Source organism: Lolium perenne, chromosome 3 (assembly GCF_019359855.2).
Source record: "Lolium perenne isolate Kyuss_39 chromosome 3, Kyuss_2.0, whole genome shotgun sequence".
In the NCBI taxonomy this organism is placed as follows: domain Eukaryota; kingdom Viridiplantae; phylum Streptophyta; class Magnoliopsida; order Poales; family Poaceae; genus Lolium; species Lolium perenne.
Window position 1 is genome coordinate 266,804,586 of NC_067246.2, and position 13,849 is coordinate 266,818,434.

The 13,849-nt window shown below is 41.9% G+C and overlaps 1 protein-coding gene across 1 annotated transcript; it reads right to left on the reverse strand.

Moving 5' to 3' along the window:
- Positions 1-9,186: 9,186 nt before the first annotated feature.
- LOC127344061 (NAD(P)H dehydrogenase (quinone) FQR1) lies at positions 9,187-13,541 on the reverse strand. The gene is made up of 4 exons (XM_051370281.2): positions 13,389-13,541; positions 11,818-11,911; positions 9,711-9,973; positions 9,187-9,607 (listed from the first exon to the last, which is right to left on the reverse strand). Exons 1-4 carry the CDS (start codon positions 13,409-13,411, stop codon positions 9,376-9,378), a joined length of 612 nt encoding a protein of 203 aa, XP_051226241.1. The 5' UTR covers positions 13,412-13,541; the 3' UTR covers positions 9,187-9,375.
- Between the last annotated feature and the right edge of the window lie 308 nt (positions 13,542-13,849).

Genomic DNA, 13,849 nt, shown 5'->3' on the forward strand with positions numbered 1-13,849 from the left:
ACTGTAAGACGGAAGAGAATATCTCTGTTAGTGAGCACGTGCTCAAAATGCATGGCACGCGAAAAAGCTCCAACAGCTGGGACTAACAATTCCTAATGAGTTGGGCATTCATCGTGTTCTCCAATTATTTCCACCTAGTTACAGGAACTTTATGATGAACTACAACATGCAATGCATGAAGAAGACACTGCCTGAGCTCTTCTCAATGCTTAAACCTTCTGAAGTAGAAATCAAGAAGCAGCACCAAGTGTTGATGGTCAACAAGACAACTAGTTTCAAGAAGCAGGGCAAACCTAAGAACAATGATGACTTCAAAAAGAGTGCCAAGAAAGTTGTTGCGCCTACGAAGAAGCCTAAGGCCAGCCTTAAGCCGAACACTGAGTATTTTTATTGCAACAGTGATGGGCACCGGAAGCTTAGTTGCCCCAAGTACATGCCATATCTCAAGACCGGTAACATAAGGAAGAAAGCTATATTTTATATACATGTTATTGATGTGTACCTTACTAGTAATCGTAGTAGTGCATGGGTATTTGATATTGGTTCGGTCGCTCATATTTGTAACTCGAAACAGGAACTGCGGAATAAGCGAGGACTGAAGAGACGAGGTGACGCTGCGCGATGGAAATGGATCCAATATCAATGTGTTCGCTTGGCATGCTCCCTCTCCGGCTACCCACGGGATTAGTTTTAAATTTAAATGATTGTTATTTAGTGCATGCTTTGAGCATGAACATTATTTTTAGATCTTGTTTATTGCAAGACGGTTATTCATTCCTGTTTGGGAATAATGATTGTTCGATTTTTATGAGTAATATCTTTTATGATCACACACCTGAGATAAATGGTTTATTCTTATTGAGTCTCGATAGTAGTGATACAAATGTTCATAACATAGTTGCTAAATGAATATAAATGAATGATGATATTTCTACTTATTTGTTGCATTGTCATCTTGGTCACATTGGCGTGAAACACATGAAGAAGCTTCATTCTGATGGACTGCTTCTTGAATCACTTGACTTTGAATAATTTGAAAGATGTGAACCATGTATTATGGAAAAAATGACTAAATCTCATTTCTCTGCCACAATGGAGCGAGCTACTGACTTATTGGAAATAATACCTAAACCTAAGCATTTATTTAAGCACACCCAATACAATCTAGCCAATCTTTATATCATAGTAGCATAGCGCTTTTGTTCCATCCATCGTTATAAAAGATAACATCTTTATTGCTCACTAGTATGTTCATTTTATAAGGACATGGAAATAAAGAAGCCAATATGTGCAGTCAAGTTCGATATGATGAAAGGGCATTCCTAAAAGCTATGATGGTGAAGATGGGTTTTTTGCAAGCATGGATAAACATTTGTGATGTGATGTTTTAGGTATGTCCATTATTCAGTCAAACTAAATGGATGCATATCTTATTTGTTCTTGTTATCAAGGGGGCTATGGCAGGGGCGAGGGGGGCCTTGTCGCTATGCTTGTTCATCTTTTGTATTGAGGGTTTTCACCATTGCTGTATGGAGTAAAGGTGGATCGGCAGATGGCTAGAGTGAGTTTTGGTGGAATGGACCGATAGTGATAGACCTATTGTTTACTGATGAATGATGTGGTGTTTTTGAAGACGGCTAGACAGTATGAAGGCGCTGAAAGAGGTGCTTCGGAGGGGGTACCCCCTCCGTTTCTAAATATAAGCCATATAGATTTTGGCACGGAAATTAAGAAACACACGTTTAAGAAAAAATACATCATGTCTGGCTGGGATTAACCACAGGAAATTAACGTGAGCTAATAGAGGACTTTGCATAAGCTAAGGAAGCATAATCAAAGAACTAAAATTATTGTCCATATAAATGGGTCAAGGTAATAAACCTTATATTATGATTTTTTTCTCAAAAAGCTATATGACTTATATTTAGAAATGGAGGAAGAATAAAGTTTGTTCAGCATAGTGTGTAAATCTCTACAAAAATTGCAGTTCCTCTGTTTCAGTCTACTAGTCCTACGCGTATCCCTAGGTCATCAATTTGACCAACTTAATCTAAGATGTATACTACAAAAAAATATACCATTAAAAAATTCAGATTTTATATTTTCTAATGGTACAATTTTTGTGTTATATAATTTATATATATACATATACCAAATTAATGACCTAGATACACGTGCATGTCTAGTAAGCTGAGATAGAAGGAGTATCTACTTTGATAAAAGGCTTACTCCATTCGCTTAAAGGGGTGCTTGCCTTCCTCAAGAACCGGAATCCGTTATGAGGCAGCGCACCATTTAGCGAAGGAAGGATGCTGAAATAAATTGTGTAAAAGCTAGTTCGGTTCTCCCCACGATGCATCTTATACTACATCCATCCCGGTTTAAAGGTCGTACGTATATTCCTAGATCACTAATTTAATCAACATAATATAAAATATATACTACAAAATATATGTCAATAGAAAGTTTAGATGTTGTATTTTTTAATAGTATAATTTATATCAAAAATTCCATTCGGCTCCCAGATGCATATGCTTCCTCTACCAACAAATATATTTTGAAATATCGAAAAATTTTGTGAAAAATTCTACATGTACATCTTCACAATATATGTGGGTTCGTTAAGTTTCACGAGGAACCAATATTTTTTGTGTGGTCTATGTAAAAAAGAGAAAATTTATCTTCTAAAAAGTCTTATTCTTAACATTGAATTTTGTCTTTTTACACACACCACACGACAAATCGATTTTTCATGAAACAACTTTGTGAGCGTGTAACACGTGAAGATGTACGTCCGAATTTTACGTTTCATTTAAAAAAAATTAAAATATGTTTAACATGCATTTCAACATAGAGGGATCATATGTTCCCATGTGCCAAAACACCACTCCCAATTTTTATAGTATAAATTTTATATTATATTAGTTAAATTTACGATTTTGAAATAGGCGTAGGGCCTGTAAAATGGGACGGATGGAGTACTTAATTTCATTTGGGCATTTGATAGTGCGGCTAAATAATAATAAATGTTGTTGTCCAATCTTTAAAAAAGTACAATAATTTCAGGTAAGCCACTCGTGTAGTATTAATTACTCCCTCCGTACCGGTTTACAAGCCAATTACACATTTCGAGGAAAAAATTGACTATAATTTGATCAACAAAATATAAAATAAATATCACAAAAATTATACCATTGGATTCATATTCAAAAAAAGTTTCCAATAATATATTTTTTATGATATACTCCCTCCATTCTGATTTAATCTACATTTTATGAAAAATGAGACAAACTAGTATTCATTTATTAGTAGTACTTAGATATGTGAGCCAATCCAATCTACATATAAAATAACAATATCCAATAAAGCGAGAAAAACCACATCATTTCAGTGTTGTTGTTGACTAAAAGCTAGAATGTAGAGTATTTCAGAACAAATTTTGGGGCTAGAATGTGGAAGCGGACTTTTGGCTCTCGGGTGCAACGCAACCCCATAGACTAAAAAATTTATAGTAATTTAAAAAAGTCAAAATTTTTTGAATCTTCCTAAAAACCAAGGATGATCAAATTTGTACTCGTAAAAAAATATGTTTGGAAACGAAATTATTCCCATGGTGTCCAAGGCAAAAAAGACAAAATTATGACGAATATAAAGTGAATAGTACCTGATCATGAGGCGTTTTGAGTTTGTTTTTTAACCTAGAATACAAAAAAAAATTCCTAGGGAAATATTTTGTTTCAAGTACAATACCTGATCATCTTTGATTCCCAAAAAAGTTTGAATTTTTTTGAACTTTGTTTAATATTTTTTTTTTAATTTTTCAAAGTATAGGGGTGTGTGGCACCAGAGAGCCAATCTGTATTTCCCGCTAGAATGTAGACTATTTCAAAACGGAGGGAGTATATCTTATATTTTGTGGACCAAATCTATAATATCTATAAAGTTCATCCCCACTAAGTTGCATTTAATGTTTGCAAGCTCAAAACTGGTGCAGCCACATCACCTCAATTCTTTGTATCCGTTGGATTTCAGATACATGGCCATGAGTTATCTATCCTAGCGCCGGCCACTCCCTCCATACAATCCAGGTCTTTCTCCCTAAAAAGGAAAAAACAAAACCGAAGCGTTTCCATCTGACCCAGCTCGCCCTCTCATTGTCCGCTGCAAAGAGGAGCGATTCTGAGTTGTTTGTTTCCCTTCCGTTTCACCAATTAAGTAACCGAAGCTCCACGTATTCAAGACCTCTCCTCTTCCTGGTAGTTATTATCACTCTTGGAGTACACGTCTCTACATGTATTTAGCTCCTCCCTTGTGGCTTTCTCCACTCACGAGTTCCATCTTCTTCCTCTTCTATTTCGATCCGTCTCCTGACCATGATGTCCTGGGCAACACATCCTCGACTGCCAATTTCACCGCACTAATTGCAGTCTAAGAATCATCATGGTTGCTTAATCGCGAGTGGCTGGCTGGCTGCGCACTGGAGAGGCTCTTAATTAGCACCTCACTGTCGCTCCTGTACATGGCTCATCCCCATCCCTTCATTCTTCTAGACTGCGCAAATGGCTGACAGCATGTAACGGCACAAATGGGCATCTCCCTCATGATTAATCTGGTATTCTTTATTTTCTTCGTATAAAAAAGATCCATGGCCTCATTGCATGATGGTACTGTGCAGCATATGATACTTGGTATTCGGTCCCCTATCAACTATTCGATGGAATGTCCCAAACTCGCAGGTAAAGAATTGTTAGTCGTTCTGATCTTCACATTGCACACTTCATCACCTCCATTAATAATTAGAAACGAGAGTATTTCCGTGTCAAAAGGGAAAATAGAAACTAGCATATTTTAGTACATCTACATACACGCACTGATGCACTAAAGCATGCTAGATTCTAAACATGGAGAGCTTCGTTTCTACTGAAGTTATTATGTTGATGCATCGTCGACCATGCTTTTTCGTACTACTAGAACTTGGCTACTAACTTATACGTTTCATGTTTTCAGATCACTTATTCTTTTTTACTTTTTTGATAATGTTTTCTCTCTCAAGCTAAGTAACAATACCAATATTTTTGTGGACTTGTGGTTTCCTTAGTAATTGGCTGAGGTTGAATTTTTATACGTTTCATGTTTTTAGAGCACTTATTCTTTTTTTGCTTTTCAGATCATGTTTTCTCTCTCAAGCTAAGTAACAATACCAATATTTTAGTGGACTTGTGGTTTCCTTAGTAATTGGGCGAGGCTGAATTTCAAGAAAAAGCAATATTTTTATTGGGTTTTCTCGGCAGATAGTCAGTGCCCTGATTTTGTTGGCATTTATGATTTCAAGAAAAAAAAGGTGGACCTTTTAACATAACTATTGTCTCGTATCTAATAATTATATTTCCTCAATTTCTTGAACTATGTAATGGCTGATAATTTACATAGTTACTTGATGATGTATCTAGATGACTTGAGTAATTATTCTTGCAAGTTTTTTTTTTATATTGTGCAAATTTGAGTCCAAATTTGTTAGATCATTATGAGTTTGATAAGCATACAAAACACATACACACAAAATGACTCTGGGTCAATTATTTGGTCACAAGTTTCAAACCATTACTTCGAAATTTTAATGTAAACAGTTTATGATCATGTCAAATAAACCAAAATTCATTCTCATGTTCTGCGGCAACACACAAGGTATTATCTAATATCTATACAGTTACTCCACACGATCTTCATATAACGTTTGCAAATTGCACATGTCAAGTTCCGCGTCATGTGCAAGAGCCTCTATCATTCACATTATCATGCATGCACGACTTTTTTTCTGGCAAAGTACACGCAACCATAATGTGTGAAAATTGCACATGCAAAGTGTCCACTGTCATCAACCAGGCACTCTCACATCTGCATGACCATGCATGCACGAGGTTTATTTCATGCCAAAGTGCATGCAACCCAATTCATCTTAATTTTTGCATAGAGGAAAATCATATTTTATTCCCGCCGTAACGCGCCAGGGTATCAACTAGTTAAATTAGTAGTCAAAGCTTTTTTTCGAAATACGTAAATGCCTTGTAAACCGGTATGGAGGGAGTACATTTTCTATGCAGGTTGTTGAATTTGTAGGCTTGCTATATATAGATCGTTTAAACATGTGTATGGTATTTTTACTGTAGAATCAATTATCCATTTAAGACCATACGAATGATGTAGTCTGAGCTTTTGCCGTTTCTTTGTCTTAATGATACTGCGAATTTGAGACAAGAAGAAGACTCAGCGGTGCAATCTTGAATTTTATCTATTGTTTCATTTTGGTAATCTTATGACTTGCAGAATAACATGATTTTGTTTATTCTATTTCTTTCTAAACGCTGTTTAACCATGATCTTCTCTTTACGACCTAAAAAATTGCAATCATAAACCCTGAAGAGACTAGCAGGTTTAAGCCAGCAGTGTAGTGTTTCGGTGGAATCGTGTGGATTTCTGGGATGCAGATCTATGACATCCGGCAGAATGCTAACCGAAATTTGATTAGGTGGAAGTCTACTGCTGTGCTAGCTGTGACAGTTCAATCTTTACTATTAAATTGCAATAGGTGACTGCCTGGTGTTACATTTGGGCCTGATTTTTATTTGGGCCCAATCTTCCAATCCGATCTAATTCAAAATAGTGATTAAATTAGGATACACAAAATACCATAAAGAATAGACCAGTTACGAGTTCGTGAGCTGATCGAATTTGTTTTTTTTTTCTGGCTTTGTGGTTTGTAACGATTAAATGTACTGTACAGTATTATGTATAGGGACTGCTGAGTGTCCCCGGGACGATGAAACCACCAAAGTGATGAGGCCGCTCTCTACCCTTGATCGCGCTTGCCTGGTCAAAGTGAAACCGGTAGCATAGCATCAGAAATAAATATCCCCCACGTCATCTCTCCCTGAACAGCGCGTGTCAAAAGTCTGACCGCCGGCCTTGCTCTGCCAGGAGAACTCAGGGCGCCAGCGTAGCTCCGCCATGAGAAATCGACGGGACAACGCTCGTTGCCGGAGAATATGTCCGTCGCAGCACCCCATCCTCCATAGGAAAAGTCAGGCGCGACCCTATTCCATTGCGGCGTGGGCTCGCCACCATGTGCTTGCAGCAGTCTAGCAGCACGTCATGTCGCTCCTCAATGAGCCCCGCCGGTCGTCGGAGAAGACATGGCCGGAGCTTCGATGCCCGCTCCCAGCAACGCGGTCGCCCTTACCATTTTCTCCTTGCAGCTGTGGAGCGCCACCCCCGTCACTCCTCCGTGAGCCCTCCCTTCGCCGGAGAAGACGTCGCCGGAGCTTCCACTCCCGCTCGCAGCACTGACGGTGGTGGGTCGGGGCAACGACGGTGGCGGCTCGCAGCATTGCCGTTAGAGCATCGCCCGGTAGCATCGTTGGCGGTCGTAAGAAGCAACGCCGGTCGCCATGTGTAGCTCACCCGGCCACCGTCAGTAGCAGACCCTGCTGCCGTGTGCAGCAGACCCAGCGCCGTCGGCAGCAGACCATGCCGCCGTGTGTAGCAGACCCCAACGCCGTCGGTAGCAGACCCTGCCATCCTCGGTAGGACCCCTGGCCGCCATATGTAGCAGACCCTGGCGCCGTGTCTAGCAAACCTCCAAGCTCTTCGTACCTTGGGGCAGCTATATGCCTGATTGCAGCAGCGCGCGCCCGCCATGTGTCAGCCTCGTGGCCGGCATGCAGTTGCAGACGCAGGGGTGACATGGACGCCTCGCCCTTGCCTACATCTGATGCAGCCTCTCCTTGCAGCGCCAACCTCGCGTTCTGCGGTGGCGCGCGTGGGCTCGCGGCTGGCGTCTGCTGACAACCGCAGGGGGGCAACATGGACGCGCACTATATGCGCCGGTGCGTCGAGGTGGCACGCAAGGCAGCCGGGGCACACCTACGAGCGGGGGTCGATGGCGGCGGCCGGAGTCCAAGGTGACGGAGAGCGCATGACTTCGCCGGAGATTTAGGGCACCGAGCGGTGCAAGAGGTACGAGGAGGTCGCTGGTGCGGAGGTGGACGGAGATCTGAGCTCGCTTGTAGGTGAGAGATGGGGGAAATGGGAGAGAAAACGTGTGTGAGAGATGGGTGTGTGAGAGATGGGTCCGCGACCAACGCGTCGAACGCAGAAGGCGGAGGAAGTGCCATACGCGAGCCCCTGGGTGATCGTGAGCGTTTTCCATTACGTATTGGACTTGTGCACACTTCCTCTATCCCGAGTTCATTGTACAAAATTAAACGTATCTTATGTGGTTACCGTACCGACCATCTCTCAAATAAAATAGTGTGTCTTCTATTTATTTATCCAGTTGATCTCATGTTAGTTTGTGCTACGAAGCTCGCATGCTAGCTGTCGAGGTTGCAACTTACCTGCCGTGGAAGATCTCCTCTACATCGACACGCTCAATGCTCCCGATTATGTCTGGTGGATGCACGTCCACTATATTACCTGTGTCGCCGTTGTGGGAATAGGGACATGGCTTCTCGGTGTCGAGCACCACAAACATGATGCAGTTAGGCTAGGCATTCAGCTGGGCGGGAAGCATAATCCAGCTCCGTGTTGTACTGGGGCCGCAATAGCCTGTACTTGTTGCACATACAATGCTTTAATCATGGATAAAAGGAGTCTCGATTCACAAATTTTCGGTTAGCAAAAAAATCCAGGAAAATTCGATTAACATATTTTGGAGACCGATCTTAAAAAAGACAGAAAAACTAAAACCGAATAGTTTTCTTTTTTTGACGGATCTAAAACCGAATATCCAGTCTAGACAGGAGCGGCCACCCCTGGCCGAGAGATTTATTTTTACGACACACCACACAAGCTGACAGGACCACACTAATAGTATTCTTTTGCACATATAGTTTATCTAAGTACAAAATATACGTGTGAAAATGACGGTGGTCAATCTTTCGGGGGGAATTGATTTATATGTAGCCAATAAATTGCCACGCAATGACTGTTTGTGTTTTTTTTGTCAAAACATAGTTACTCATTAGCAAAAAAAAATATGATTGTATCAGAAAAAGGGTGGAGAAATAATTGTTTGGAGTAAGATATAAGAGAAGATTTCTGAACCCTGGTCAATACAAATGTTCTTATTTTTAGCAGCAACGCGCGGGCATTGAGCTAGTATATTTAAGAGATACACAATCCAAGTCCTACATGCAATAAATTCATCACTGCACACATATCACGCAAACGGCATCAGAAGTTCCACAAATCAATACACCAATTTCTGAACACCACAAAAGAACAGACCAAGCTATTCACGATACCGTGGAGCTGTAAATGTTTATCTACGGTATGTGCAGACAGGAGAGGCCAACGCAGGCCGATAGGACGACAAGATCAAGCAGAGCCCTTGAGCTTCTTCGCGATGCCCGCAAAGTACTGGCCTTGGTGGAAGGCGTGCTCCAGCTCCATCTCAGATGGCCACCTAGAACCGTCGGCCGCAAATGTGCCCGCGCCGTAGGGGCTGCCGCCCTGAACTTTCTCCATGTCAAACAGCTTGGCACCAAAGGTGTATCCGACAGGCACAAATACCATGCCATGATGAGTCAACTGGGTCACAGTGGTCAACCTGAGAAGAGCAGCCCAAAATTTAAATTGTACTGACAAGGATGATTTCTGGTGGTATTTTAATTTGAGGTTTGGTCAACAGGACGGTGCGGATTGGCACTTACGCTGTAGTCTCCTGACCACCACCCTGAGTTCCAGTACTGAAGAAGATGCCAGCAGGTTTGCCTGCAAGGCTCTGCTCCCTCCACAAGCCACCAGTTGCGTCAAAGAATGCCTTCATTTGCGCAGCCATCATGCCAAACCTTGTAGGAAATCCAAAGAGAATCCCATCTGCCTCCGCAAGTTCTTGTGGTGTTATGACTGGGGCATCAAGCTTAGGAGGTGCGCCCATCTTTCCAAGTACATCCTCGGGGAGAGTTTCAGGGACCTTTCAGATGGTCCGAAGAGACATGTATGATCATTATTAATTTTCTACATTATAAGAATTCTAACAACTTAAGAAACCTAGTTGCCTAAACTAGTCATGAACGCACGTAGCCTGAATAGTATCTGTGGGAGCCTAAATACTTTTTTGAATTTTTTTGTGCTCGTTTTCAATATCCTGAATGCTGTCTTCAGGCTAGCGGAGGAGGCAGGGGTTTTCGCTCCTTTGGGAAACTATAGTATTCGGCATCGCTTATCCTTCTTTGCAGACGACGTGGTACTCCTGGTCAAACCTTCAGTGGAGCAGGCGAAGGCAGCGGTGGATTTGTTGCACATCTTTGGAAATGCTTCTGGATTTCACTGTAATCTTGCGAACAGTTCAGTGTCCCCCATCAGACACAACAAGGTGGATATGCAGCCAATTTTGGATGTGCTAGGATGTCTCTGACCAGGTTTTTCAAAGGCAGAGCTCGAGCAACTAGTGGATAAGGTAGCTGGGAGTCTGCCAACTTGGAAAGCATCACTGCTCAAAAGAAGTGGCAGGTTAGTGTACATGAACTCCATGCTTGCAGCCTCTCCGATTTATCATATTCTCTCTTTGGACCTCCCTCCTTGGTTCTTCAACACAATCAATAAACTCTTCTGAGGTTTCTTCTGGTCTGCTGCGGCTGAGGCAAGAAAAGGGCACCATGTGGTCGCATGGGACAAAGTGTGCACTCCCAAAGATCTGGGTGGCCTTGAGGTCAAGAATCTGAAGCTGTTAAACCACACTCTCCGCATGCTTTGGCGCTGGATGGAGATGACTGAAACGAAAAAGGCGTGGCAGGACCTGAAGTGCACTATTGCAGAGGAAGCAGAGGAGGTTTTCCTTTCATGCAGAGGAAGCAGAGGAGGTTCAGGTCTGACAGATGGCTAGACGGGAAAATTGTGGAGCAAATCGCGCCAAGCCTGATGACGTTTGTGCGACCTGCAGCGAGATATCTTAGAATGGCCAATGCATTGCTTGGGAATAGATGGATAGCTGAAATCAGAGGAGCCCCTTCTGTCCAGGCTATCACTGAATTCTTTGACCTGTGGGACTTGTTGGGAGATGTCAGTCTGGGCGAAGGAGGCGACAAGATCACGTGGAAACTAACCATTGCTGGCATGTACACGGCGAAGTCTGTATACAATGCTTTCTTCACGGGACGGACGCGAGCGCCGGCAGCAACTGAACTCTGGACAGCCAGGGAACCTCTTGTCCACAAACTGCACCTGCGTGGTTCGCGATGCAAAATCGTTTGTCGACGGCTGACAGGTTGCAGAGGAGGGGACTGCAACATACCATTCTGTGATCTATGTTGCCAAGAGCCGGAAACAGAAAATCACATCACTATTCAGTGTTCTTTGTCCGGAGAGATTTGGTACACGCTCCTACTACCCTACAGGCTGCACCAGTTCACGCTAGATGCAAATGCAGATATTGCTGAATGGTGGAGCAGTATGGCTGCCGCTGTGCCGAGGAGAGATCACAAAGAGCTGAATGCGTTGGTTGTGCTTGACACCAGATGTATTTGGCTGGAGAGGAATAGTATGATCTTTTATAAGATCTCTACAATGCCACTGGAGGTATGCCTTGAAATTAAGGTAGAGTTCGAACTTTGGAAGCGAGCTGTGTTGTGTGGGTTGAAAGGAGAGATAGAGTAGATTTGGCTTGGCTAGTACGGAGTGGGGCTCAATTGCTTGTGGTTGATGCTCCAGGTTTCAAACCTTGTAAGCTGTTTTCCTCTATCTTAATATAGAAGACACACCAGTCTCATGCGTGTTATTGAAAAAAAAATTTGTACGACAGAGAAGATAGGTGCCAACCTGCCATATTTTGGCCTCTACACCTTCAACTGACGAGGCACCTTTCTTGATCTCGTCAGCTAGTTTAGCAACATGTCCATACATGGAGTAATACCTGTGGACAAATCAACAGCGTATTTACCACTTTTGCTCTATGGAAGAAGAAATGCATAATATTCTTGTTCGATTCGACACTGTTATTTATCTGACCAGAGCTGATGACGGGTATCAGAACATAATTGGAGCATATCTTTTCACTTTCTTTCGTTCAAGAAAACATTGGCATAACATGCATGTAGTCGACCCACAAAAGTGCAAGACTCTAATAAAGCCCAGGAAAGTGATAAACAAGTAGATTTTCATAGGAAAACATGGTAGCATACATGGATGCACTACGTGATAAACAAGTAGATTTTCATAGGAAACCCATACCAGAAAAATATAAATAGCCACATAAATAGAACCAAAATTTCCCTGACAAAACAAATTTCCCTGGACGTAAAAGAATAAAATGTTACAGATCAACACAATGAGAATGACATACAAAGTTTATAACCCGATAATATATACTCCTCATAACCATGTGAGAAGCGCGCTGGATAGCGAAAATCCTAAAAGGTATAGAAAATTTCACAATGGGTAAGATGAAAAAAAAGTAAGCAATCTCCTGATGACACCGTAAACATTTCACAACTTACAAACTCCACTTTCCATTCTACGAGTTCATAAAAAAAGGGTATGAATGTATAGAATAGTGTAATAAATAGATTTCCATACTTTATTGAAAAAAAGGATAGATTTCCGTAATTGTATTACAAACATGTATACAAAAATTATCTTAATAATTGGTGTACACCAATTCAACCTATGCGCCGCAGCCAAGTGTGTGAGAACTAGAAAGTGAACGGACACCATGACTCCCACAGTCCTACTTCTAGTACATACATAAGCCATCTTTAAGAATGGCCAAAGTTGATATAGACATCGCACAAAAACTCTTCTTTCAACATCTCAATCCAGAATTAAAATATGTAAAGAGCTGCACGAATGATAAAGAACATGATTTCATTTGCGGACCAATCAGCGGGGCTGAAAAACTGAGGCAGAATCGCCGGGTGCGCATTAAAAAGCAAGAAAAGGAGGGCAACACAATTAGAGCCGGAGCCCACCCCTTGACGAATCAATTCCATTAGGGACTGAAACCTACAGGCATGACTTGAGACCCTGTGAGCCGAAATCAACACTGTAGAATTATTGAAGTCCAATTTTTTTCTCCGATCATTTACTTCTCTCGCGATCAAATCACCTGCGCGTATTGACGAAATCATATCTGCCAATCTTTTGATCTTACATACGAACAAAGCGATAAAAAAGGGGAGTCATGCGGCATCTAGCGGACTAAAAGTGATATTTAATCTCGACTCGAGAATTATCCCCAATGCGTAATCTCAGAAAGGGTTTTTTGTATTGTCGAAATATGTTAATACATAGAAAGAAAATTCGATACCAGTTATTGCAGCAGACCAACCAAGAAAACAAGTAATTTAGGATGCGGAGCCTAGGTAGAAGAAGATGGTGGGGCGGATGCTTACACGACATAGACCTTGACCGCCATTGGAGAGGCTTCGGAGCTCCTGAGCCTGGAGATCTGACAATTGGATAGGAGGCTAGCGTCCTGAACTGGTGCCTTTGTGACGGTTGAGGAAGTGGCGATGATTTATAGGCAGTGCGGTGTTGATTTGGTTTGACCAGCAGCAATATTGGTCAAGTTTCTTCCTCTCGTTTTCCCTTTTAGCCCCCTTGTTTGTCTTTTTTATCGCCTCTCCTTTTCATTCAGGCACACCCTCTCCATGTATTTTGCTTCTTTTCTGTTGGCTTGGGGCAAGTGGCAAATTGGCAACAAGCAAAGCAGGCTTTTCCTTATATCTAAGAAAATGCAGTTTTCTCCTCACGAATCGGCTAACGTTTTCTACATTCACACAAGCATCTTCCGGTTTATTATACGCATTTTTTTCAATTTTAGTATCCCTAATACCGGTGTGTGAAATCACTA

Coding starts and splice junctions, on each gene's coding strand:
- LOC127344061 (XM_051370281.2), bottom strand. CDS start 13,411: ATGGCGGTCAAGGTCTATGTCGT. Junction 9,974..11,817: donor TAGAGGCCAAAATATGGCAG/GTTGGCACCTAT, acceptor ACCATCTGAAAG/GTCCCTGAAACTCTCCCCGA. Junction 9,608..9,710: donor GGTGGTCAGGAGACTACAGC/GTAAGTGCCAAT, acceptor TGCTCTTCTCAG/GTTGACCACTGTGACCCAGT.